Source organism: Mchenga conophoros, linkage group LG11, assembly GCF_057382185.1.
Source record: "Mchenga conophoros isolate Kocher_MC1m ecotype Shallow Benthic linkage group LG11, M_conophoros_male_GT1.1, whole genome shotgun sequence".
Taxonomy (NCBI): domain Eukaryota; kingdom Metazoa; phylum Chordata; class Actinopteri; order Cichliformes; family Cichlidae; genus Mchenga; species Mchenga conophoros.
Window position 1 is genome coordinate 37,553,665 of NC_140536.1, and position 24,888 is coordinate 37,578,552.

Below are 24,888 nucleotides of genomic sequence, written 5' to 3' on the forward strand. Positions count from 1 at the left end.
TTTGCCTGTGGAATAAAATAAAGTAAAACATCGTCTGCAAGCAAACATATGATTGTATGACACTAACATGCTAATTTTTCATAATCCAAATTAATGTTGGCACAGTAACACAGTAGTGCTTGAACACAGAGTAAACAGGTGGCTCTGCGATGTTGCAGTTTACACGCTCACCTAACATCTAACATGAAACAGGATCGAGACCAGAAGTAGCTGTAATATCTCCTGAGGACATCCAGCACCAAAACCTGGGAATCAAATATGTGGAGCCAACAGAATGGAGAACAAAACAACCCATAGTTATGTATTAAAATTGTACTTTGAGACATCATCATGCAGGGTTTCTGGGTAATTCCTCTCTGGCCTGTCCACATACATTTGGCTGTAAAGTGCTGTGTGCCCTCCTCCCCCCTCCTTTCCTGCCACATGAATATATAAAGAAGCTCCTTCATGTGTGAGAACAAATCAAATGTGTCAACTCGACTTAAGTTGGTGTTAAATCCAGATAAATCCAAGTTCATGTTATTCTCGAATGGCAAAGAGTCGCTAGCTACGTCTCCTAAGATTAAAACAATTCAAGGAACTGAAATTTAAATGGTCTCATGTATCATGGGATCATTATAGATCAGAATTAGTCATTTAAGACTCACATTCAAAGGCTTGTGTCGAAGTTAAAACTAAAACTAGGTTACTTTTTTAGAAATCCCTCCTGTTTCTCCCTCCAAGTGAGAAAACGCTTGATTCATGCAACTTTTTTACCTTTATTGGATTATGGTGACCTGCTTTTTATGAATGCACCTGCCCACCGCCTATGAGCTTGGAAACTGTGTACCATTGTGCTTCATGTTTTATTACTGGCTATGGAAATCCACCTTTTGCATATTCAGACTCTCCCACTGGTTGATCTTTATCTATAAATCTCTGCTTGGGCTGGTTCCCTCTTATCTGTGTGTTTATATGTGTAAAAACCACAACCAATACAGCCTGCGTTCTCACAATATCATACAAATGATTGTCCCAACAATCAGAACAGAATTGGAGAAAAAGGCTTTTAAACACGCCGCCCCTGCTTCCTGGAATCATCTGCAGGAGGAACTGAAATGATCAGAGCTGGTTCCCTCGGGGAGTTTAAGTCCGTCTTAAAGGAGAATAACTCTTTTACTCAGTGTGATGGTTTTTAATGTCGCTCTTAATTCGATCTGTTATTGTATATTTTTCACATGTTCGTACAGGATGTTGTATTTGTTTTAAATGTTATACACTTGTGTGGTACGTGTATCTTTACTTTTGTTGCCATGATGCCAGGTGTCTCTTGGAAATGAGATTTTTAATCTCAAAGAGATTTTTTACCAGGATAAATAAAGGACTGAAAATACAGAGACATTAGTCAAGTCAACTTTATTTGTCAATTCTGCCACATGTACAGGACATACACAGAATAGAAATTGCGTTACTCTCAAACCCTAGTGATTAGAAAAATGCAAATAAAATAATTAAAAAGTAAAAATTTAAATAAATTTAAATAAATACAATACAATTTTACGTATAACAAAAAAAAGCTATGCAATATACAATATACAATATTCAAGTAAGAAGGCATAGTGGTGCAAAATAGGCAAATAGTGCAAATGGGGATTTAGTAGTGTACGGTAAGAGATAGTGTAACAACAAAGGCTTATGAGGTCCAATGCTTAAGCAGTCCAATGCTCCACAAAGTGACTGGAGCAGGCCAGTGAGTGCGTCAGAGAGTGAGTGTGTGTGTGTGTGTGACAGAGTTCAGTGAGACCGTGGTGGAGAAGAGGGGAGAGGGGGGCAGAATCGGGAGGGAGTTTAGCTTCCTGACAGCCTGATGGATGAAGCTGTCCTTCAGTCTGCTGGTCCTGGCCTGGAGACTCCGCAGTCTCCTCCCCGACGGCAGCAGCTTGAAGAAGCTTTGCATTGGGTGCGTGGGATCAGCCGCTATGCAAAGGGCTTTTTTTAGTGAGACGGGTGCTGTAAATGTCCTGGAGGGAGGGGAGAGAGACACCAATGATCCTCTCTGCAGCTCTCACTATGCGTTGGAGGGTTCTATGGCAGGACACATTGCAGGCTCCAAACCACACAGTGATGCAGCTCGACAGGATGCTCTCGATGGTGCCTCTGTAGAAAGTGTGCATGATGGGGGCTGGAGCTCCTGCTCTTCTTAGTTTGCGGAGAAAGAAGAGACGCTGCTGTGATTTCTTGGCCAGTGCTGTGGTGTTGTACGTCCAGGAGAGATCCTCTGTGATGTGCACACCCAAGAACTTGGTGCTGCTCACTCTCTCCACAGACGCTCCGTCAATGGTCAGAGGAGCATGTTGGGTGTGCATTCTCCTGAAGTCCACAACAATCTCCTTCGTCTTCTCCACATTCAGAGAGAGATTGTTGTCAGCACACCACGTGGCCAGGCGTCTCACCTCACTTCTGTAGTCGGTCTCATCCCTGTTGCTAATGAGACCCACCACCGTTGTGTCGTCCGCAAACTTGATGAAGAGGTTAAATGAGAACAAAACTGATGTTGCATCTCTGATTTGTGTAAAATCAGAAGTTTGTGTGGCGTTAACATTTCGAGTTCTCTGTGTTTCGGTGATCGTTCAGCTCAGACTTCAGTGAATATCAAAGCGTTTCCTTCGTGTGTGTGTGTGTGTGTGTGTGTGTCCATTTCCTCATGGCGGTGTTTGTTGTGTTTGGTCACGACTGATCACAAACAGACAAACAGAGATTCGGATGGAGCGCGTGCAGCGGCCGGGTCGCTGTGCCGTCTGTAGCGACAATAGCAGTATTTGTTGTGTTTATTAGTAAACAAAGAAACATGAAACGAGTGTTTGTCTTGGTTTGAGTGCACGCCGTGATGTCACTTCCTCTCCTGAACTGATGAAGAAGTAAACCGCTCAAACTCATTAGCACGCACGCTCTGTTTAAACCCTGGGAGATGCTGTAAATCTGATCTGAGAGCAGATTAGTGTAAGAGCATTACAGCTGAGCTGACTGTGGCCGAGAGACATTCAGAGCGAGAGAGCGAGCGAGGCTGCGAATGAATGAGCTTCAGGTGCACACGTGGTCTGCACATTCACACTCAGCACTTTGCAGTCCAGCATCAGCTGCTGCTGCTGACGCGTTCACACGGAGGATCAGAGAGTACTCGGATACAGCCGTGATCGAGACGTTCCTTTATCCTCAAACTTTATTTAAATCTGCTCCATTCAGGCCGTTTCCTCAGGAAGCTTCCAGTCCTGCAGCTCTGGTTCTGACCTCCAACCTGTGCCGACAGCAGCTGTAACAGGAGAACAGCTTTGTGTTATATTTCTGCACATTTTTACAGAAGTGTAAACACGTGAACATTGTATACAGATGAGATCAGGTGACAGTCATTTTAATGCAACACTGGCAAGAAAACATCGCTTTAAACTAAATCAGTGACATAATAATAATGTGTGTTGTTGCACATACAGAGAATATATCATGTTTCTGCTGCAGAGCGTCACTCACCTGGGCACACAGTCAGCACCAGGTGATGAAGAGCAGGCCGGTCCCAGTTAAGCTTCTCTCAGCTTTGATCCAAGCGACTGAATCGCGTTTTAGATTTCAGGTCTTCAGACAGAAATGTGAAGCATATAAAGACTTTCCATGCATGTAAAACAAAACGTCGTCTCTGTCTGTGTGTCAGAGGGAGAAGACGAGGATCTTGTTCCTTTACAACCTGCACATTCACGGCCGGATTTCCAGCAGCAGCAGGAAACGCATCATCAGCCGTGGACAGAGGACGGTGAGTGGCTTCCTGCCTGTAGAACCACGTTTCACGGAAGTCTGCTCTCAGAGGTGTTTTTCACTGGGACATAAAACATCAGTCAAATCTGATTCGACACATTGCTTAAACTTTACCGATTTTTGACTCAACATAAAGTTTTAAAAATGTTTTCTTGTCCTGGAGTTTCACCTCTGCAGCTGCAAAGTTCTCACACAGACTGCAGTTCTGGATTCTTTGTGCTACGTCTCCGTGTGTTCACGTCTCCTCTGCTGCCTTCAGGTGTTCCAGCGCCTGCTCAGGTGGGGGCACCGCCTTTGCTGGCATCATCACGGAGAGGAAGCATCCAGCTCCGAGAAGACGCACTACGCCAGCGGTTAGAGGAGAGAGAGGAAGCTCCACCTGGATGAAGAAGAAGTCGTCCAGTTTTTCGTGGCAGACTCGAGCTTCAGGCAATAAAAACACATTCAGTTCAAACTGGACTGAAGCTCGTTTTATGTTTTAGTGTGAGAGTGAGAGTGGATTTGACTCTGTGAGAGGTTTCTCTGAGCTGCATTTATTGCAAACTTTATTTTTCTGAATCAGCCTGAATAGCTGCATCCTGCTACCGTGGTAACCCACTGCTGAATGTATCCGTCTCCCATTAAACCCTGTGAAACCATCAGTGTGGTCAAACTGAGCCGACGGAACAATCAGTCATTAACTAAACTGTACAGTCAGTACATTTGATATACAGCACTGTGTGTGATCACATGATCCGATTACTCGCCGTATGTACAGAGGAGTTATGTAAGCAGCTGATCCTCTGCAGCGGCAGCAGCACGTGCCGCGTTCGCTCAGATTCAATCTGACTCTGGATCAGTTTACAGCGGTGCACCTCTGAGGCGCTCCCTGAACTGTTTCTGACCCCAGTGACTCATAATCCTCCCGAACACACTAATTATTCAGCTCCATGTGGACCACAGGAACACCAGTAACACTGCTTTTAAACTCACATTAGTCCTTCAAACAGACATGGCTGTCATGTTCTCTTTTTCATGAAGCAGATTAGAAAAGAAAATAAGAAAGAGATAGCATCTTTCCTCTCTCCTCTGGCTGCAGCAAGTAAAACAAAAAAAGTCATTTCAGTTACCTGAAAGAGTAAACTAGACAAACGCAAACATGTCTGTGAGCTTAAGAGTCTTTGGTTTTTTGTTCTGGTGTCTGTAGGTAGCATCAACCTGCCAAGAACTGCAGATGAAACCAGTCTTCTCCTGTAGTTTAAACAGAGAGCAGACTCTCAGCCACCTCCTCTGACTCCTACGGGGTAATGCTCATGTTTGCATTAAACGATAAAGCACCTCGAGGCATCTGTTGTTGCTCCTCAGGTCAGCCAACATGCCCCAGGCATGTAGGAGACATCCAGGAGGTATGCTACAAGATGCTGAACCACACCAACAGGCTCAACACCACCACAGCCTTCTATGAAGCTCCTTCGGTTGGAGGGATGCTTAAAACAAAACAAAAGAATTAAATTTAAAGCAAAATAAATCTCTGTGATTTTGTGAAAGCTCCAACATATTTCCACACTCTTGGAGGACTCTAATATGTTTGCATGTCTTTGCTTGAATGGTTAATAACACAGCCTGGTTCAACCTGTGGACGTCACATCAAACAGGTGACAGGAAGTGTTCAAATCCACTGAAGAGTTATCATCTGTGTGTGTTGGTGTGTCTTTATTTTATTTTTTAACTTTTTATGCATTTTTGGGAGGTTTATTTTTCACCGTCTTACTTTACTGCCTGCCTTCGTTCCCACCAGAGATGGGCAGTAACGCGTGTAACACCTTACTGTAATCTGATTACTTTTTTCAAGTAACGAGTAAAGTAATGGATTACTATTGCAAAAACGGTAATTAGATTACCGTTACTTTCCCGTAGGAACGCTGCGTTACTGCGTTATTAAAACCGTGATTTTTTGCGAGACTGTCTCATGACAGTGACGTAAGCGAGTGCGACGTTCGTGACAACAGCTGTGTGCAGATCAACAATGGATCATATATCGAGTGCAGAGAGAGTATGAGCGTGCAGCGTTTAAAGCGTGGAAGTACTGACCTTACTTTGAGATTGATTCCATAAAAAGTGACAAAAACATTAGTGTCCGCTGTGCGTGGGAAGAAAACTTCTTTTTACAGCGAAAAACCCCTAAACTTCCAACAAGCACCGAGTAGCTACAACGTAATGGGAAACTCACAGAGAAACTCGCGGATTCTTCCACTGACCGCGGCACACCTGCACCAGGGTAAACCTCCGCCTACCCCACTCCTGCTTTACAGGTGAAAATAGAGCAACAGGACCGCTGAGTCTTTGACTTTATTTATTTTCTGCTGTGTTTTACTTGCATCTATTTGAAAGAGTGAGTGTAAAAATGTAGAATTGGGCTGAAAGATCTATCACTTTATAAACTATTCAGGTTGTAAATCGTGTTTTTAAAAATTAACTAAGTAACTAATTAATTACTTTTGAAAATAAGTAATCAGTAAAGTAACGGGATTACTTTTTTGGGGAAGTATTTTATTATTTATTTTATTTTATCTTGCTCATTAAATAATTTCCCCCAGGGATCAATAAAGTATTCTGATTCTGATTCTGATTCTGAAAAAGGTAAAAAAAAAAATTAAAAATAATTTTCATTATTTCAATTATTTAATCTGAATCTGTTTATTTAAAAAAGGCAATAAATAAAAGTACAAACCCAGCACTTTTCCAGTTAATGCTAAATCATTTTCTCTCCAATTTTGGCACAAAAATGCAGGAAAAAAAAGAATATTGTGAATTTAATAAATTTGAATGTTAAGCATTTGATAAGAAATACTACAATTTCCTCATCAAAAGCTAAATCGTTTATAAAACAGCTAGCATTTTCTAGTAATTATAATAATAATCTTTAAAATAGCTGCAACACGTACATAAAGGTTTACGCTGTTTTACTTTGAAGGGTCTCTCGCTCTTCCTGTCTCCTCGGCCAGCCTGCTGACGTCACCGTCGGTCCCAGTATAAACACGGACGGTCCTGAGCGCTATGTTAATGAGCAGCTTCAGGCCTCCAAACACGGATGAACCCAGCTGTCCGGAAACAAACGCCCTGAGCCGGAGGAGCTGGCGGGGTCCTCCCGGGACTGGCGCTCAGTCTGGGACTGTATGACACGTTTGGCTGGAGCTGCGCAGATAACGGTCCGAGCCAGAGCCGTGATTTCCCGCTACTTTACCGACAGTAACGGACACTCCCCCGCCCGGGGTTCGGGACAGCACACGCCGCTTTGTGTGGGTGTTACATGGAAAAGAAGCGCCATGGAGTTTCAGCGGAGCCTCTCCCAGAGCTCGGACACGGTGAGGTAACGGGAGCGGGACGGGGTTGCCTCACACACACACATCAGACAGCAGCAACCTGTTGCTGGTTGCCGGTGACGCAGAGAGGATGAGCGGGACTACCGGGCTGTTGCTGCTACTGCTCAGCGGCCGTGCTGCGTTCATCGTCTGCCGGTCCCTGAACGCACCCCAGGATGTGGGGAGTCTGCCTCGGGACGGACAGACGGACGGTACCGACAGTCTGACAGCCACGGTGACAGGTAACGATAACCGACTGATGGGGCCGACCGTCATTCAGGAATACACCCGGAGCTTAAAAAGTAACCATGTAATTCATCCAAAAATCACTGAATCTGGTCTCCTCAACCTATTTTTATTGAAAATAAAACAAAAAAAATAAAGGAGCCTCTTTACATTTAATTAGAAATGTGTAAACAATAATCAGAGAAAGAATCATAAAGCTGAACATACTGTATCTCTACTTAAATTAACTTGGTAATATGAAAATTTTAAAATTATAATGAACATGTCCAAAACCCAAGAAGTCTGGGTAAAAAGAAAAATCACTGGGATTAAAATAAAAACATTAATTTAATTTTCAAAAATATTTTTACATTTTATTTATTTATGTATGAAGTAGTTACTTAATCAAAGAACAGGAAACAATGAATGTAGCTGTGATAAGTAATATAATATAACTATACGGAGACTAGTCCTGGTTATGTGCAAAGTCGTCCTCCAAAATGTCAATTTTTACATCAGGAAAAACCAAAATTAGAGGTTTAAAAAATAATTAAATAAAAGAGAACAAATGTGCTCTACAGACAGAAAATGTAGGAGAAATATTTCATTAAAAACATTTAATCAAGGATTGTTTCAGTTTTCAGCCTGTTCGTGTGTATTATTGTGTTTATAAATATGTTTCTGTGGGGACCAGTGTGAGTTTTTAACCTGGTTAGTGAGGTCCTCGTGGGGTGTGAGGTCTTCGTGGGGAGTGAGGTCCTCGTGGGCAGTGAGGTGATGGTGGTGGTGCCAGTTGTCCGCAGCTGGATTAACCCTTTGTCTGGATTAAACTGATGACCATTTGGATCGATCTAGGATTTCTTGGTGTTGTTGCCATTGTTGCCATAACAACACATCCTGAAGGCGGACCTACTTGGAAGCACTTTTGTTGAGTTTTGGAAGATTGCGTGACAGACTCAAACCTGTGATCACGCCACTATGGCAGCCGAGGAAAGGCTGCTATGTGGCTTCTAACGTTGAATAATTCTGTCTGACTTTATTTTGTCACATAGAGTTTTATAATTCTGTAAATTACAATAAAAGAATTTAAGTTTCGTTTCTTCGTTTCACACCATAAAGAAAATGGGAAGATTACTTACACATTAAACTCCAGATGTTCCAGAATCACGTCCATCACGATTATGTACGCGCCTACAATTAAGATTGTTTAATTAAGCATCACCCAATAGTGTCCCTGCTCGTATAAGGTGGAGACATTTGTGCTGAAGAATGGCAAAAACTCACAATCACTCTTATCTGTGATCACTGTGGATCTGCTACTTTTCACAAGTCTGGGCTAACTTTAAAAAAAGAAAGTAACTGATTATATAATTACATAAATTTAAAGTTAAAAATAAATGTGAAAAATAGTTGCATCCTCATGACATCACAGAGAACAGTGATGCTAATGAGGGCGCTTTCAAAGATGGCAATACAAACGGGTGTAACCTTTGACCCCTTTCTAATTTAATACTTGGCATGTTGCCGTGGTAGCTAATCGGACTGCCTCTCTGTAACCTGCTGTAGCGTGAACACGACAGAGCGTCCAGACGGCGGACGGCCTCTGATTGGCTGTCAGACAGCACACACTTGGTTCTCAGATCAATTGTTAATAATTAGCAAGTATAAAACTGCCATAGAAACAACATGATCGTGTAGCCTCTGTGTGGAACCCCGTGTTCCCAGTTCTCCCAGTAGCTTGCTGGAGTTCACCGTCTGTCTTTGTTCTCAGGTGTGGACAGACGCCAACGCCCACTGCTGGCAAAAACTCGCCCATTCGTTCTGGTGGACGGGCGGAGACGGAGCCTCGAGGAAGCTTTCCGGGTAGGATGAAAATGTCATTTCGAGGTGGTGCTGCTGTTTGGGTGGAGTATCTGTGTTGGTGCAGTGGTCCTGAGCTCAGTCTGGTTTCCAGCTGGAACTGGATATTCGGGATGGGTGGGAAACACATTCAAACACACACTTCCCTTCCCTATTTGAGAAAACAAAGCTGATTTAACCCGCCCATCTGTTATCGCGGTTACCTGATGCGAGTATTTTGGGCACGACATGAAGGGCGTGAAGCTCTGCCTCCACAAACTGCATGTACGGCAGCGTTATGAGGACAGAGACAGCTGAAAACACAAGAGGAGGAGATTTTAAATCATGTTTTTCACTTTTTCAATATTCACCAGTCCTCATTTGTAATATTTTTTCTCTTGTCAAACATCAAATCATGAAGTCTTTGTGTTGCCCGGCACTAGATTATCTCCAGCAGACGTGGCCGGGCTGTGGGGGTGGAAGTGTCAGCACAGATTGTGTGTTTCCACACTGACGTTACTTGGACAGGTTACAGGGTCTTTCCTGCACACAGAAATCATCTGCACAAACACAACATGTTGCTCTTCAGGTGATGATACAACACAAATGAGATCCTTCAGCTAGGCTAATGCTGCCTGATTGCCTTTCTCTGTGCGTGGACTTACATGTGCAGTCCTCCCACAGAGATCCACTCTGAGCCAGAAAAATGATATTTGCACGTTTTTGAATGTTACTGTCCTTCTGAGAGGCCGATGCTGTCCACAGTCAGTTCCCACAGAGACAATCTTAGGTGAGCATTGTCCAACTCCACCATCGTGGACTTCAGCCAGCGACCGTAGACCTTCCTGCTAATCGTAGGTTCAGACCAGAATCTGCACTAAGCTCACTGAGACTGAAGTCCACTGTGGAGTGCATCAGCAGGCCACGAGACTCCTCTGAGAAACAGCTGATTGCAGTAATCATTGAAGACTCTGGAGAAGTCTCCATTTATGGAGGACACGCTACATATTAGCCAGGCTTTGACTGCGTCTTCATCCAGCGAGTGTGGGAGCAGTGAGCAAAGTCGTGACTCTTGCTTGGACTGTGTCTGTGTTCGATGGATACACTGACGCGCTGCACACGCGTCTGAGATGCTGTTGGATGATTCACGTTAGCTAACAGTCGCGGGTGTTTGTGAGGAGGCTGTTTCTTTGTGGTGTAGTTTGTAAAGAAGGTATCGTTTACAGTGACGGTGAGAAAAGCGTGTGTAGCTTTATTGATAATGCTGGATAAAGTTCGTTTGACCTGAACGGAAACCCTCAAACTTGAGCGCTCCACAAAGACTGACGGCAGAGCTGCGGAGTTTATTCTGCAGACGAGCAGCAGGAATCGGCGGCTTTACCTTCTCTGTCTCAGTTTCAGTCCAACTTCTGAGACGTTGTGACTGTTTGAGAGAGGAAGGAAGCCGCAGCGTTGATGGTTTTCACCAGAAGCTTCCTGTAGGCACGCTGAGACCTGACTGCAGGAGGGAAGAAGGGGAAGTTGGGGAAAGAGCGTTGTTAGAGGATGGACACTTCCTGCGCTGCTGAGAGAAGCTCTGAAATCATTTCCTGTAGAAACCCCCACCCATCCCAACCCCACCCAACCAGGAGCGAACGTGGAGTTTAGGAAGAGAGAGTAGGAGAGCGGGGCTGAAGGACCCCAGACCATCAGCTCTGACCAGCAAAACCATCACCGGTGGTGCTCTGCCCATAGCTCCCCATGGCAACAGTCTTAAGTTGCTTCGTGCTGCAAGCTGACGACCTTACAGCTGTGATCTCCAGTGATCAGATGGTCCCATATAAACTGCATATGGTGATGGTGGGGAGGAAGAACTTCCATTTAACATGGCTCAGGGTCACCTGATCCATCCGTTCACAAAGTAGCCACAGACCGTTCCCACCCGGCTCCCCCACCGTCAGCCTTCCTCTGAGGGAGGATCTTTTCAGCAGATGTTGCAACATCGTGGATGTCGTGTAACGCAGTCGCAGCTGTGGCTCAGAGAACATCAAACACCGGTGGGATCAGTCCTGCTTTCCTTCACGCGAGCCGTTCTTCGGCTTTCACAGAACTGGAACAAAGTTCATCTCTGGCCTTGTTTGTGTTTGGCTGTCGTTGGCGGCGCCTGACGTCGTGCTTCCCCTGTGTCTTCCTGACACGCGACGTAAACCAGGCCTCAGCTCTCTCCCTGTTGTTGCTGTTTCACTCCTCCTTGTTTTTCGGCCTTTCTTCCTGCTCTGTTGTGGTCGGCAGCTCTCGGCCTCGCCCAGAGTTTCTGCAGCTCTGACATCATCTGGAGGCCGGGCGAGAGACATGACCTCACTGCATGGAGAGCGAGTTTTAGGGGCGAAGAGGGAGAAACCTGTCAAGAAGGGAGGGTGGTAACAGATGGTGAGAGTGGGCGAGAGAGGCTGAAAAACACAGCGAGGGGAGGATGAGGTTATAATTAGGTTTGTGGAACAGAAATGTACTTTCAATAAAAACCTTAGAAACAATCACAACAGTGAAAGAAAAAAGTGATGCAATGAACTTTTCCTGAAGTATTAAAACACATGTATGTGCTCAGACACACGAGGAGGGCTGATTATCAGCAGGCTGAGAGGGCGGGCACAGCTGTACGTGTCACCGGGCCGCGTTTCAGGAGTTTGCAGGCCTCCCCTTAAATGCCCTGTAAGTTAGTCTGTAGGAACATCATCATTGCACTGTGTGGAAATGAGGCTACATATAGCATATATTCAGGTGACTGCCTCTCGCTTATGTCTGCAGATAGCAAGACGTCAGGTTTCTTAAGCAAGAGGACCAGAGCTGTCCCACCGGAGTGTCCGACGGGGTCCAGTCCATTCATTAATGTTTCCATATTTTCAGTGAATTGCACTGCTGTTATATGAAGAACTCCGTGATCTCTGACTGTTATGTTCCTTTGTGTGACTCGCACTTGTTTCTGGCTGAAATCTCGGAGTGAGTCGAGCTGATGGAGGAGTGATGGTGAGGGCAGACTGAGCGTGGCTCAAAGTGCTGAATGAGCTGAAGGTGAGCGGCTGAGCCGACAGGCGACGGTGAATCTAAGCACGGGAGAATCCAATTAGCATCGAGGGGGCAAAAAAAAACACAGAGCAAATTTAGCAAAACCAATCACAAAGGTCTTAGCGTCTCAGCGACCTGGCAGAGGAGAAGCGAGCCGAGGTCGATGACCTGCAGGGGACGACCTTGTGAACCTCAGCTGTGCAGGCTGATGGGAGTTCAAACACGAGAGAAGGAAGTGGAAGCACGATAGCTTCAACTCACAAATGCAGAGAGACTGCAGGACACAAAGGGAACCAAGTGAGACAAGGAGACACATCCAGGACCAAAATCACAGAAATTCCATTCAATTTTATTCATATAGCGCCAAATCACAACAGCAGTGGCCTCAAGGCGCTTTATATTGTAAGGTCGACCCTACAATAATACATACAGAGAAAACCCAACAATCATATGATCCCCTATGAGCAGCACTTTGGCGACAGTGGGAAGGAAAAACTCCCTTTTAACAGGAAGAAACCTCCGGCAGAACCAGGCTCAGGGAGGGGCGGGGCCATCTGCTGTGATTGGTTGGGGTGAGAGAAGGAAGACAGGATAAAGACATGCTGTGGAAGAGAGACAGAGGTTAATAACAGATATGATTCAATGCAGAGAGGTCTGTTAATACATAGTGAGTGAAGAAGAAACACCCAGTGCATCATGGGAATCCCCCGGCAGCCTACGTCTATTGCAGCATCACTAAGGGAGGATTCAGGGTCACCTGGTCCAGCCCTAACTATATGCTTTAGCAAAAAGGAAAGTTTGAAGCCTAATCTTGAAAGTAGAGATAGTGTCTGTCTCCTGAATCCAAACTGGAAGCTGGTTCCACAGAAGAGGGGCCTGAAAACTGAAGGCTCTGCCTCCCATTCTACTTTTAAATACTCTAGGAACAACAAGTAGGCCTGCAGAGCGAGAGCGAAGTGCTCTAATAGGGTGATATGGTACTACAAGGTCATTAAGATAAGATGGGGCCTGATTATTTAAGACCTTGTATGTGAGGAGCAGGATTTTGAATTCTGGATTTAACAGGAAGCCAAAACAGGAGAAATCTGCTCTCTCTTTCTAGTCCCTGTCAGGACTCTTGCTGCAGCATTTTGGATTAGCTGAAGGCTTTTCAGGGAGTTTTTAGGACTTCCTGATAATAATGAAGTGTCCAGTTTTACTGTTTGCAGTACTTAAATCTATGATTATTAAACGATTCGCCAATAAGAAAGTCGTTTATTTCAGATCAAAATCAGGATTTTCCAGCCGGGTGGAGCTCCTGAACCACAGCACTGTGGAGCTTCTGATTTGGCTTAAAAAGCAGAGTTCCTGCAGTGGAGCTAATTACGTTTTGTGTTTCACTCTGATTTGATTAGCGATGAATTAAGCCGACTCAAAAACGACCCAGCAGCGACGACGACGCCGTTCTCCGCCCAGAGTTTGTCTCTGCAGTTCTAAATACTGACGTCAGTCTATGAACCATCTTACATCTATAATGCATTTGTTGCTTTAATAATTCTTGTTCTTCAGATTAAGAGCTACAATAACACGCTCGCCATTTTTAGTAACATGAACAGTAACATCTGTTCCAGCTGCTTCGTCTGCTTTCAGGGAATTATTTGGACCGTTTGGGGAAAAAAAAAAATGCACACGAGAGCAACTCGAGTCACGCCTGTTTCTTTTAGCGGTGAAAGAAAATCTTTGTACATCAGCTGCGTGCTCTAGAAATGAACCTAAAGGGGGCGCTGTCATGCTCGTCTGGAGGAACCAATCAGAGGTCTGAACAGCTGCATGTTTCCAGCTCGCAGAGTTTAGTATGTCGCTGATTCAGTTTCCTCTGCGCTGCCTCTCAGAGTCGGACCCTCCCAGCTGCAACGATCATGACTCAGCCAACACACACACACACACACACACACACACATCCTGCTGCACAATAATCTGACCCCACCACAGTACAAAGTTCAGAGAGGGTGGGGAAACAAGCACGCCTCAGAGGGGAATTCTGTTCACTTTTAAAGGAGAACTTCACCCAAAATCTCCCCTTCAAACCCTGCAGGACTGCAGCCCATGATGTGAGGAATACGTGTTGTTGTTTAGTATCACCACTAAAACGAAAGATCCGAACGGAGCGAGGGCGGTCCAGGTCACATGTTAGTCCAGCTTTCCTGAAAAACAAAACTGAAGGTTATTAATCATCGAGTGGGAGGAGAGCAGAGATGCTCACGCTGACTATTCATGAGTCAGCTGTGAGTTGTAAAGCTGCTTTTTTTTTCTTGTAAACTGTAAGTGTAACAAAATTAAAGATGTTCAAAGTTTGACTGTGTGCTGTGAGACCAGAGCTGTGTGAAGGTCCCACAGTTCCCCCAGTGTGACGTGATATGATCCAGAAATCAACATAACCCCAGATTATATTAAGAACTGCACATTTCCACGATCGCAGCGCGGCAGCGGCCTGGAGCGGCTCCGTGCTGCGTTCAGGAACCGTAAATGCACCTGGGACAGGAAAGAGAGCAGAGCTGTGTCTGCAGCTTTAAACAAACACTTCTGCTGCCGCCTCTGCATTGGACTTGCTGTGGGTGGGGCTACAGGCAGCCCCGCCCACACACAGTGATGGGGAACCAGGTGAGGCAAAGATCAGGCGTTACTCTGGGCTAGCCGGTGAGTCTACCTGGAGAGAGAGAACGGAGGAGTCCATGTGGAAATTCAAAGAAGAGCTTCACAGTCGTGCTGAGGAAACGCGAACACGACCATCCAGATGTTCATTTAGTTTAAAGACAGCAAAAAGTTCTGTGGTTTACTGATTTGTTTGATTTGTTTTCGAACAGGACATGTTCTGTATTGAGTATGATATAGATCAGCGGTCCCCACCCTTTGTTGCCCCACGGACGGTTTAATGTCAGACAATATTTTCATGGACCGGCCTTTAAGATGTCGCGGATAAATAAACACAAAGTAAAATGACACGACCGAGACAAAAACGGTGGTAAATATAATAATGAACGGGAATTCACTGTGTAAGTGTGTAACTTTATTAGCAGCGTCCTCCTGAAATGCCACGACAACAATGAGAGTGACATCCTCCTCTCTGCCCCTTAATGCTCTCAGGTCGCTATGGTAACGTGTAAATATCCCTTTCAAAATAAGACACGCAACTACAACGCGGGAAAAGACCCAGGGAAACAGTTAACGATAAAAACCCTGAAAACCATAAATTTCACACCCGAGCCTCAGCTCTCGTGGCCCGGTACCCAACGACTCACGGACCGGTCCGGGGCCCGGGGGTTGGGGACCGCTGATATGACACAAGAAAGAGCTCTGGTAAACTTGGGATACACCATGAACATCGTCCCGGCCAGCACTGCCGGGACGATGTTTTAACAAAGGAAACTTAAATCCCGTTTTGCATTGCAGTGGGAAAAGTGTAGAAGCCCAGTGCACAACATCTGGCTGATGTCAGAAACATGTGGATGGAGGGGATTTCAAAGCATGTGTCAGGTGGCTCTAACAGGACGTCCAGCTCTAGCTCCGACACAGCGGGGCCCGATTCAGTCGCTGAGCCTCGGTGCGCAGCGAAGGTTTATGAGGAAAAGCAGGGCGTCATCAGCCACAGGAACGGCCACGTGGCTGCTCCCCATGACGGGGGTTTCACAGGAACAGTGCTGCTACACCCAGTAACGCACACTCCTACACTTCCTCCAGAGCTGAGAGGAGAAAGCCGCTGGACAGGAAGTGCCTGCACTTCAGAGAGAAGCTCCATTAAGACAGGAAGGTGTATTGATTAGATGGCGGATGTACTCTGCACCGCCACATCCTAAAGGAGCAGAAGAAAGGAAGTCACCGGAATGAAGTAAAAATGGTGGAAGCGGAACAATGAGAGTGGGAGTGGGCTCGCTGAATTATGAGAGTTGGTGCTTTTAATTCAGGGTATGAAATGATGATGATGATGAGCAGTAAGTGCGTTTAATAATAAAAATCCAGATGATGATTGGTTCAGGCACACATAGGCCCTCTGTGGTACCTGGAAAAGTTCAGACAGCTGTTAGAGCTGCAGGTGACTGGATATAGAGCAATGAGGAAGCTCCGCCCCTCCACAGCTCTGTTAGTTTCTGTTATCTTAGCCAATCATTTATGCCCCTGTTGTTTACCTCCACAGGTGCCCTCAGCAGTAATTTGAATGTGCAAATCCGTCTCGTTAGCCTCGGGTATTTGTGCCGTTTGGACGCGCTCCATCCTGTTCTTTTCTTTCCTGCCTCCAGAGTTTAATCGGCTCAGTAAATGAAGGAACTGTTCTTCCTGTGTTCCCAGGATGGCCACCCTGACAGGCTGCAGTGTGGGCTGGAGGTGGGAGGAAGACTCTTCCTGCTGGAGCTGGAGAAGAACCAGTGAGTCTGAGCGGCGTGACATTAAACACCACATGTACCGAACCTCCTGTGACGTTAATCTGAGCTGATATAAATAAAGATGTCGCAGCCGTCACTGCGGATCGTGTCGGATTGAGGAGACATTTTTAATTTTATCGCTGCTGTTTGATTCTGAATTCTTTCTCAGTCGTCGTCGTCGCGTACACTCGCCGTTTCTGACTCAATCACTTCCTGTTGACATTAGTTTACAGCTGATATGTGGGGGATAGTCAGAGACTTTATTCTGAGCCCCTCCCAACTATCAGCTGTCCTTTGGTGTTGTAATATTTAACTGTTTTGGGAAGCCGTGCTCTGACACCAGCCTGGCAGCGAACATCGCAGGTTGTTTGAGAGGCCGTAACGCGAGGGCGCGTCGCATCACTCGTTTGAATGTGATTCTGTTAATGCTGCTGTTTGATTCTCGCCGTCTCTCACACACTTTGATCTTTGTCGTGTCTCTTTAGCGACCTGCTGCCCAAACCGCCAAACGTCTTCTACTACCTCCCCAACGGTACCGGAGTGTCTGTAATGGCCAACCCTGTGGTGAGTCAGCGAACGCACCGCAGCCGTCAGACCTTCCCCGTGGAGTCGTCCAGCTGTGACAGATGCTGTTGTGTTTATGTCGCCTGCAGACTCACTGTTATTACCACGGCAGCGTCAGAGGATTCCCCCAGTCCAGAGTGGCTCTGAGCACCTGCTCGGGACTCCGGTCAGTACCCGCCCCCAACAGGAAGGACAACCTTTCAGGCCCATCACAGCGCGTCTCGCTCTCAGCTGGAGGCTTATTTGTGGTTCAGAGTTTCTAAAAGTCGAGCGTTCGGCCCTTCTTCCGTGAATCCTCGGCTTGGTTTCAGGACACAGACATCCTCTGCTTTCAACTTTAGCTTTGAAACTTTCCTCTTTGGGCTCGATCAGGTGACCCTGAATCCTCCTTTCCTCTGAAAAACTAAGAGCAAGACACAACAAACTAAAGCTGAGAGAAGATAAACCTTTACATGCCACAGAGAGTGGAGGAGAACGCCCCACTGCATCCTGGGACGCCTGCAGGAGAGTTCAGGGTCACCTGTTCTGAGTTTAAGGTGGAGACAGCTGTTAGAGGTTCCTGTACGTATTAAATACAGACACTATAAAAATACAGTAATTTCAGTGTGAGAGAGGAAGGAAGAAGAAAAGAGTTTCTGTGCTTAAACGCTCGAACGGACGTGAAGCCTGACAAACGGAGACGCACGGTTCAGGAGGAAGTCGTCGTGTTTAGACAGCGCTGGTTTCCAAACGCTCATCCTGTTCTGCAAAAACAGAAGCTGCAGATTTCTGCTGACGGGTCGAAGCTGAGTGTCAGGCAGGCAGCTGCTCTCTGAAATATGAATATTTATCGCTGACAGCTGTCTGTGTTTAGACTGACAGATGTTCACGTTCAGTCGGTGGGATTCACTGCTGCGTCACGTCAAAAACCAAAAACATGTCAGAAAGCTCCTTAAACCTAAAAACCTCCAATCCGCTCAGTCCAGGACTCGATGTTTCAGGTCTTTGTGTTTAAGGCAGTGTTCTTGGCAGAAAACCCGAGTGAAGCGTCAGCGTTCCAGAGCCGGCCGAACTGATCCGGATCAACGGCCTCTGACCTGACACAGAAAACGTTCGAGCTGCAGGACGATTATCAGGTTTATTTATCAGCACGTGAAGAGAGAGGGTCCGGCCCCGAGAGTAATCGCTGAGCTCAGATTATACACAAGCTGTATTAACCTTTATTCATCAGGTTGGATTACTGAGAACGTAAAAACAAAGATTTTCTGTGCAGCTCAGCGAGCTCTGTGGTGGTTTCCTGCAGCCTGTAGGTCGCCGTGAAAAGAACCGAGTCTGGTTTGTGAAATGAATCGCGAATTTATTTTCTAACTGCACAAAAAAACCGGAGTCATCATTTCCCTCGATATGATTTCATAACTGCACGCCCATCCTACTTCCTGTGTCGTCAGCATCATGATAACAAATCAATAAAAACCAGTTTTATTCTGTTTTTTATTGTTATGTGATAGAAATATTTACAGTGGAGCTCTGAGGTCAAAGGTAAACACTCCTGTGTGTGTGCTTAGAAATATGAATAGGACCCCTGTTAATCAGCTGCTTCCTCCTGCAGTGGCATCGTCGCCCTGAACGCCACCCTGAGCTTTGAGCTGCAGCCACAGGAGGAGCACCACCATCACCACCACCAGGCGAGGGAGGAAGAGGAGGAGGAGGGTGCAGGAGGGGAGAGTGGAGGAGGAGGTGAGGATGATGAAGGAGGAGTCCACCTGCTGTTCTCCACCACCCCCCTGGAGGATGACGCTGCAGGAGGCTGTGGAGTGTCGCACACCGCCGTCCCCCCCATCCACAGCTCCACACACACACACAGGGTGAGACAGGCCGCCATGTTTTTATAGAGAGCTGAGTTATAGTCTGCACAGTCAGGAAGTGCTTACAAGGAATGTGTTACAGGTGTTTGCAAAGGTAAGGCTTAGGGCCCCCAGGAGGTCAGATCTGGAGAGGCTCTGGCCCACAGTCAGTGACAGGAGCCACGCCCCCACGGACATGGAGGGTGAAGTGATGCAGTGCTGTGCTCACAGATCTCACACACCTGAAACAATCCGCGTGTTTAAGTGTTCCAGTATTTCACCTGCAGTCAAACAGGAAGTGAAGCCGTTCCTCTCCCCAGACTTTGTTCAATAAAGCAGGAATTTTAAAGAGTTTTAAGATGTTAGATGACGTGTTAAAGTCAGATCAGCAGTTCCTGTTTTATGTGAGTAAAACTCACCTCACAGAGAAGGCGACTCTCTTTAAGGTGAGCGAGTCTGGAGGCTTCAAACTGTAGGTCAGCCCTCGTGCGGCAGCTGTTGACGGGGTCGTTAAACTGCAGAAGTTTGATAAACTACAAATACGTCAAACTTTTACTCCCATTTGACCTCTGACCTGACCTCTGACCTGACCTCTGTGTGTGTTCTGTCTGCAGACGAAGAGAGACATCCTGTCTGAGACCAAATACATCGAACTGGTGCTGGTGGCCGATCACCAGGAGGTCAGTGTGTGTGTGTGTGTGTGTGTGTGCGTGTGTGTGTGTGTGTGCGTGCGTGTGTGTGTGTGTGTGTATTGTTGGTGTGTCTCTTAGGCTACGTTCACACTGCAGGTCTTAAAGCTCCTTCTGATTTTTTTTGTCTGGTTGTTCACACTGCAAATAAAATGTGACCGCAAACGCGCTCCAGTGTGAACCCTCAAAGCGGCCCGCATGCGCAAAAGAAGCCGTCACACATGACGCGCTCTGTTTGCGGAAGGAAAAATGGCGGCTACAGAGCTAGCAGGTGTTGTTGCAGCAGTCTATCAATTTCTGCAGAGTCGTAACCGACAGAATTTTGACAAATTAATTAGAGAAAGAAGGACACTGAGAAAAAAGGGCCCGTGCTTTAACAATGGCCGCCATGCTTTCTCGTTTGTCTCCGGCGCTGATAATCGGCGTCTGTCTTGTGTCAGTGACGTAAAAGACGGATTTAATGCGACATGACCATCAAACAGCAGTCGCTTTCTACAACATCAGATATGTATCGGATTCAGCACCACATGACAGTGACCCAGGTCGGATTTGATGCGCTTTCGCCTGCAGTGTGAACGTAGCCTTAGTTACCTCTTCAAAGCAGGATTTCACAGGTTTGTCTGATGGGACCCGGCTCAATGCAGCAGAGCGGTGACCTCTGACCTGCAAAGGTCATGTGATTTGACAATTAACATGGCCTGGCGTTTGGAGCAGAGAGGAGGGGCGTGCTGCAGCGAGCCAAACAAATGTCTTTTAAAGAGTTTCAGCTGTTTGGGGTTTTTAACCTGCAGTAGCGCGTTCTCGACACAAGATGGCAGCAGTTTGTTTCACCCTGAAATGTGCCGACTGATTCTTTGTCGTTTGCTGATTTGATTTGCAGTTTAACATGTTGGTTGTTCCATCCTGATGTGACTAAAGCTGCAGTCTGCTCCACAGTTTCTGAATTACCAGAAGAACAATAACACCATCATCTACCGCATGCTGGACGTGGCCAACCAGGTGGACTGGGTGAGATCTCTGACTTCCTGTCACAGCCGGCCTCTGTAACACTGCAGCAGCAGCAGCGCACCTGAACCGCCTCTTCTTCCTGTTTCAGTTCTACCGTCCCCTGAACGTCCGCGTGGCGCTCACGGGTTTGGAGATCTGGAGCGACCGCGACAAGATCCGTGTGGAGAAGAGCCCGACCGACACCCTAAGCAACTTCCTGGAGTGGAGGACCAGAGACCTGCTGCCACGCCTTCGCCATGACAACGCCCAGCTCGTCATGTAGGAGCACTTACCAAAATAAAAGTCTCGCATCGCTCCTGGTTCGGGTCGTCACGTGTTCGTTTCTTCTTCACAGGGGCGGGTCCTTTGACGGCACCACAGTGGGGATGGCGTCTCAGTCATCCATGTGCTCCAGAGACAGGTCGGGCGGCGTCAACGTGGTGAGTCGGCCTTCGCGTCGAGCTCCGTTTACTTCCTGTGTCACTGTGATTTAGTGATTCGTTTACATTTTTAGCCAAACAAGATTTTAGTGTAAAACATTTTGATCTTTTTACACTTTACTGACAAAATACTTGGCTCCATAAAAACGAAGCGATTTCTCTCTTCCTGTCAGGATCACCTGGTCAGTGTTCTGGGCGTGGCTTCAACTGTTGCTCACGAGCTGGGTCACAACCTCGGGATGAGCCACGACACCGCGGAGCGCCACTGCTCCTGCCAGAACGAGCCGCGGCTCGGGGGCTGCATCATGGAGCCCTCAACCGGGTCAGTGCCAGACTGTTTAACCCGGGTCAGCATCAGACCAGAACCCCCAACCCTGCTGAGACTCATCGCTCGAGTCCTGCTTCTCTCTTTACTCTGTGCTTTAACTGCTTTACATCTCTGAAGTCTTAAAGGTCTCGTCTCAGCAGGAGCACAGCTGCTTTTAGTCGTTCCCCCTTTTCCCAAAGAATGTGCTCTTAATGTCTCGCCCGGTCAAATAAAGTTAAATAAGGTTATTGAATTTTCTATTCATTTTCAATAAGTACCTCTTATTACGCCCTCGGACCCGTCAGGTCAGAGTTCGCACTTCAGGCTGAAAACAAAGGTGAACTGTGACCTTAGCTCCGGTGCTGGATCGTGTTTCCTGTTCGATCAGCTCAGTCTGTCGTTTAAAAAACCCGATAAAGCCTAAATGAAATTATCCACAGAGACCAAAGCGTTTGGTTTTTGCATCAGGCTGTAAATATGCTGTAAAGTTGGACTTCCTAGGCTACGTCCACATGAACACGGGTATTTTTGAAAACACAGATTTTCCGTTTTTGTTTCTTTGTGTGTGTAAATGTAAGCACGACAAAACTGCAGATAGTCGGATTAACAGCCGTCGGATTTTGTCTCTATCCGCCATTGTAGAAATAATCTGATGTAAACAACAATGTGGCGCACAGCGCCACATCAAACAAGGCGCACAGCTTTGACGTTGCGTGACTAACTCTCAGTTTTCCTCGTCCACACGTAAACGCAAAAACTGAGTTTTTGAAAATCTGCACCGTGGCAGGAGTTTTAAAGAATCTCAGTTATCAGTGATCGAAAACGCCGTTTGCGTGTGACGCAGCCTTAATGTGTCTGTTGTTTACTGGCTCTCTGCTGGAGCCTCAAGTGGCCATTAGAGGAGCCGCAGGTTCAGTTTCGGTGTCATTTTTCAGTCCTGAGGCTTTCCTGGTTCGTTTTTAGCCGTGTAATACCAGTGTCCTGTGACCTCTGACCTCAGGTTCATGCCGGGTCAGCTATTCAGCAGCTGCAGCGCTGCAGATCTGTCCGTCAGCCTGCTGCACGGCGGCGGTATGTGTCTGTTCAACGTGCCACAGCCGGAGCACCTGCTGGGAGGACCTCGCTGTGGAAACCTCTACGTGGAGAAAGGAGAGGAGTGTGACTGCGGCCTGCTGGAGGTACTCGCCTGTTCACCTGCTTCTGCAGCACGTTTGCTTCAGTTTCAGTCACAGTTACTCTTCGTCACTCCTAGCAGTGATGAAGGTCACACACGTTACTTTGGTTTGTTCTCCTTCTTGATGATGTGCTGCTGTGCTCTGATTGGTCAGGAGTGTGAGGACCCCTGCTGTAACGCCTCCACCTGTAAGCTGGTTCCTGGAGCTCAGTGCTCATCTGATGGTATCTGCTGCCAGGACTGTAAGGTCAGGCTGACGTCGATGCCCACAAATATAAAAACAATGTTTCCTGCAGTATTTTCATCTAACTCCTCCTCTTCCTCCTCCATCAGCTGCGAGCGGCGGGTTCGGTGTGTCGTGAGCCTCTCGGGGAATGTGACCTCCCTGAGTACTGCACAGGCTCCTCCCCCTATTGCCCCCCCAATGTATTTCTGCAGAATGGGGAACCCTGTGAGGAGGGCGCCTCCTACTGCTATGGAGGAGTCTGCGCCAGCATGCACAGCCAGTGCCAGACGCTGTGGGGACCCAGTAAGACTCCAGTCTGTACCTGTCCCTCATTTCCTGTCCTGTGCTGGATGTTTATATTAAACATGGAGGAAATGATCACTGTGAGCCACAAATGAGGACTTAAAGCTGTGTGAGGACGACACAGCTGAGAATGAGCAGATAGATTTAAACCGAGTCTAAATCTCCTATCAATCACAATTTGTCACAGCTTATTTTAGCCTAAATCTGATTGCACCTCACGTACCAGCGACCTGGAGTGAGTTTGACCCGCACAGTGAACAACACTGAAGCCAACAAAGCTTAAACCAGTTTGCACTGAGCCAGCTCCTGTTTGAAGCCTGGTTTCTGTTGTACTCTGACTAAACTTTGGCTCTTTTGGTTTAAACCAGTTTAAAACGTGCATTTGTGACTGGTTTTTATTTCTGTCTTCAGATGCCACCAGCGCTCCCGCCGTCTGTTTCTCGTCTGTGAACAAAAAGGGAAACAAATATGGAAACTGTGGTCAGCTGACCAACGGCTCCTACATCCCCTGCAGGAACTCGTGAGTCCACAGGGGCACTGTCACGGTCACTGCTGCGTTACTGTACTGCAGGCCTACAAATCCCATCATGCCCGTGTGTGTGTGTGTGTGTGTGTGTGTGTTCATATCTTCTTTTGGAGACCAAAAATTGGACGTTTGCTATGCTTATGGGAACCAAAATTCCAGCTTTTCCCGCACTTCACTTCCTGTCACGTTTGCTTGCCGATGCAGGGACGTTCACTGCGGCAGGATCCAGTGTCAGGGTGGGAGGGACCGCCCCCTGCTGGGCACCAACGCAGAGATCCTCACCACCAGGGTCCACTTCAACAACAGCGACCTGGTCTGCAGAGGCACCTTCTTCCACCTGGGTGACGACGTGTCCGACCCCGCCACCGTGGCCCACGGCACCGCATGCGGCCGTGGCAAGGTCAGACAGCGCCTCCTACAGGCTGGGGGACAGTTTGTATTTGAATTAATTCTCTTTAGTTGCAGTAATTTTAATTATGCAACAACAAAAAAGGATTAAAAGCAAAGCGTCTGTGTAGGTTCGCAGTCTTCCAGGTCATGGTTATCGAAGCAGCTGGGAAAGAAAAATAAAGTTTCAAAGAAACTTTAGTCCAGTGGCTTTTCTCTCCAAGCTCCTTAGATAGATAAAACCGAATGTTCCACTGAAGTTCCAAATATTCCGAGTTTTGTAAGATTTTTGTGAGAATTTCTTGAAACAAACTTTTGTAGAAGTGTGATTTTGTTGCTGTTTCAGGCCTGTTTGAACCAGAAGTGTCAGGATGTGTCAGTGTTCGGTGTGGACGAGTGTCGCAGGAAATGCAACGGCCACGGGGTGAGTCACATTTAAAAATGTGTGAGGTATACGTTGGCACAAAGACAGAGGTTTCCACCATAATTTCACATGAGACCAAATAAACTCATCAGTTTACTGAGGTCGTGATTTATGTGCTGAGGAGTCGCCCCCTGCTGGTCATGAGAAAGACGTACTGCCTTGCACTTTGGGAGGATCCTTCACATTAACCCTTTAAAGCCGGTCAGAGCAGCACGCTCCAGTTTGCGTAACTATTTTTAAATAGCTCTGCAACCTTGTAAGCTAGCGCAATAAATTTTTTTGCATATGAAACCAGAGGAGTTGTACTTACATCTGATGCCATCAGCTTGTCCTCGGTCACAGTTTCCTTCCACATGTAGCTTTGCAAAAACTGCATAAAAGCACTTGCAGCAACAAAAACATAATATTCCA

At 46.7% G+C, this 24,888-nt stretch overlaps 2 protein-coding genes and 1 long non-coding RNA gene across 15 annotated transcripts in view; 2 read left to right on the forward strand and 1 right to left on the reverse strand.

The window, feature by feature from the left end:
* Positions 1 to 4,257, forward strand: part of dcst1 (DC-STAMP domain containing 1) — a 12,768-nt gene extending 8,511 nt beyond the window's left edge. The window contains exons 15-16 of one of the 2 annotated variants that reach the window (XM_085292828.1): positions 3,683 to 3,781; positions 4,043 to 4,257. In XM_085292828.1, the coding sequence (XP_085148954.1) occupies positions 3,683 to 3,781; positions 4,043 to 4,141 (198 nt within the window). In that variant the 3' untranslated portion in view covers positions 4,142 to 4,257. Of the gene's footprint in view, positions 1 to 192; positions 296 to 3,682; positions 3,782 to 4,042 lie in introns of those variants that run through there. The other variant, XM_085292829.1, reaches the window with a different exon arrangement.
* Positions 3,181 to 10,710, reverse strand: LOC146564994 (uncharacterized). Of its 4 annotated transcripts, none has more exons than XR_014894486.1 (4): positions 8,058 to 10,710; positions 3,953 to 4,162; positions 3,505 to 3,844; positions 3,181 to 3,289 (listed from the first exon to the last, which is right to left on the reverse strand). It is a non-coding gene; the product is annotated as an uncharacterized LOC146564994 (long non-coding RNA). The 4 variants fall into 4 exon arrangements; XR_014894485.1 differs by lacking the exon at positions 8,058 to 10,710 and adding an exon at positions 6,708 to 7,215; XR_014894484.1 differs by lacking the exon at positions 8,058 to 10,710 and adding an exon at positions 4,981 to 5,058.
* adam15 (ADAM metallopeptidase domain 15) overlaps positions 7,216 to 24,888 on the forward strand; it is a 27,315-nt gene continuing 9,642 nt past the window's right edge. For 8 of the 9 annotated variants that reach the window (XM_085292818.1, XM_085292811.1, XM_085292813.1 and 5 more), the window contains exons 1-17: positions 7,216 to 7,366; positions 9,121 to 9,212; positions 16,554 to 16,630; positions 17,113 to 17,191; positions 17,281 to 17,357; positions 18,780 to 19,035; positions 19,629 to 19,694; positions 20,640 to 20,711; positions 20,800 to 20,969; positions 21,046 to 21,130; positions 21,304 to 21,452; positions 22,438 to 22,615; positions 22,766 to 22,858; positions 22,945 to 23,140; positions 23,552 to 23,660; positions 23,871 to 24,066; positions 24,400 to 24,477. In XM_085292818.1, coding sequence (XP_085148944.1) covers positions 7,216 to 7,366; positions 9,121 to 9,212; positions 16,554 to 16,630; positions 17,113 to 17,191; positions 17,281 to 17,357; positions 18,780 to 19,035; positions 19,629 to 19,694; positions 20,640 to 20,711; positions 20,800 to 20,969; positions 21,046 to 21,130; positions 21,304 to 21,452; positions 22,438 to 22,615; positions 22,766 to 22,858; positions 22,945 to 23,140; positions 23,552 to 23,660; positions 23,871 to 24,066; positions 24,400 to 24,477 — 2,124 coding nt within the window. The remainder of the gene's footprint in view (positions 7,367 to 9,120; positions 9,213 to 16,553; positions 16,631 to 17,112; positions 17,192 to 17,280; positions 17,358 to 18,779; positions 19,036 to 19,628; positions 19,695 to 20,639; positions 20,712 to 20,799; positions 20,970 to 21,045; positions 21,131 to 21,303; positions 21,453 to 22,437; positions 22,616 to 22,765; positions 22,859 to 22,944; positions 23,141 to 23,551; positions 23,661 to 23,870; positions 24,067 to 24,399; positions 24,478 to 24,888) is intronic. The other variant, XM_085292815.1, reaches the window with a different exon arrangement.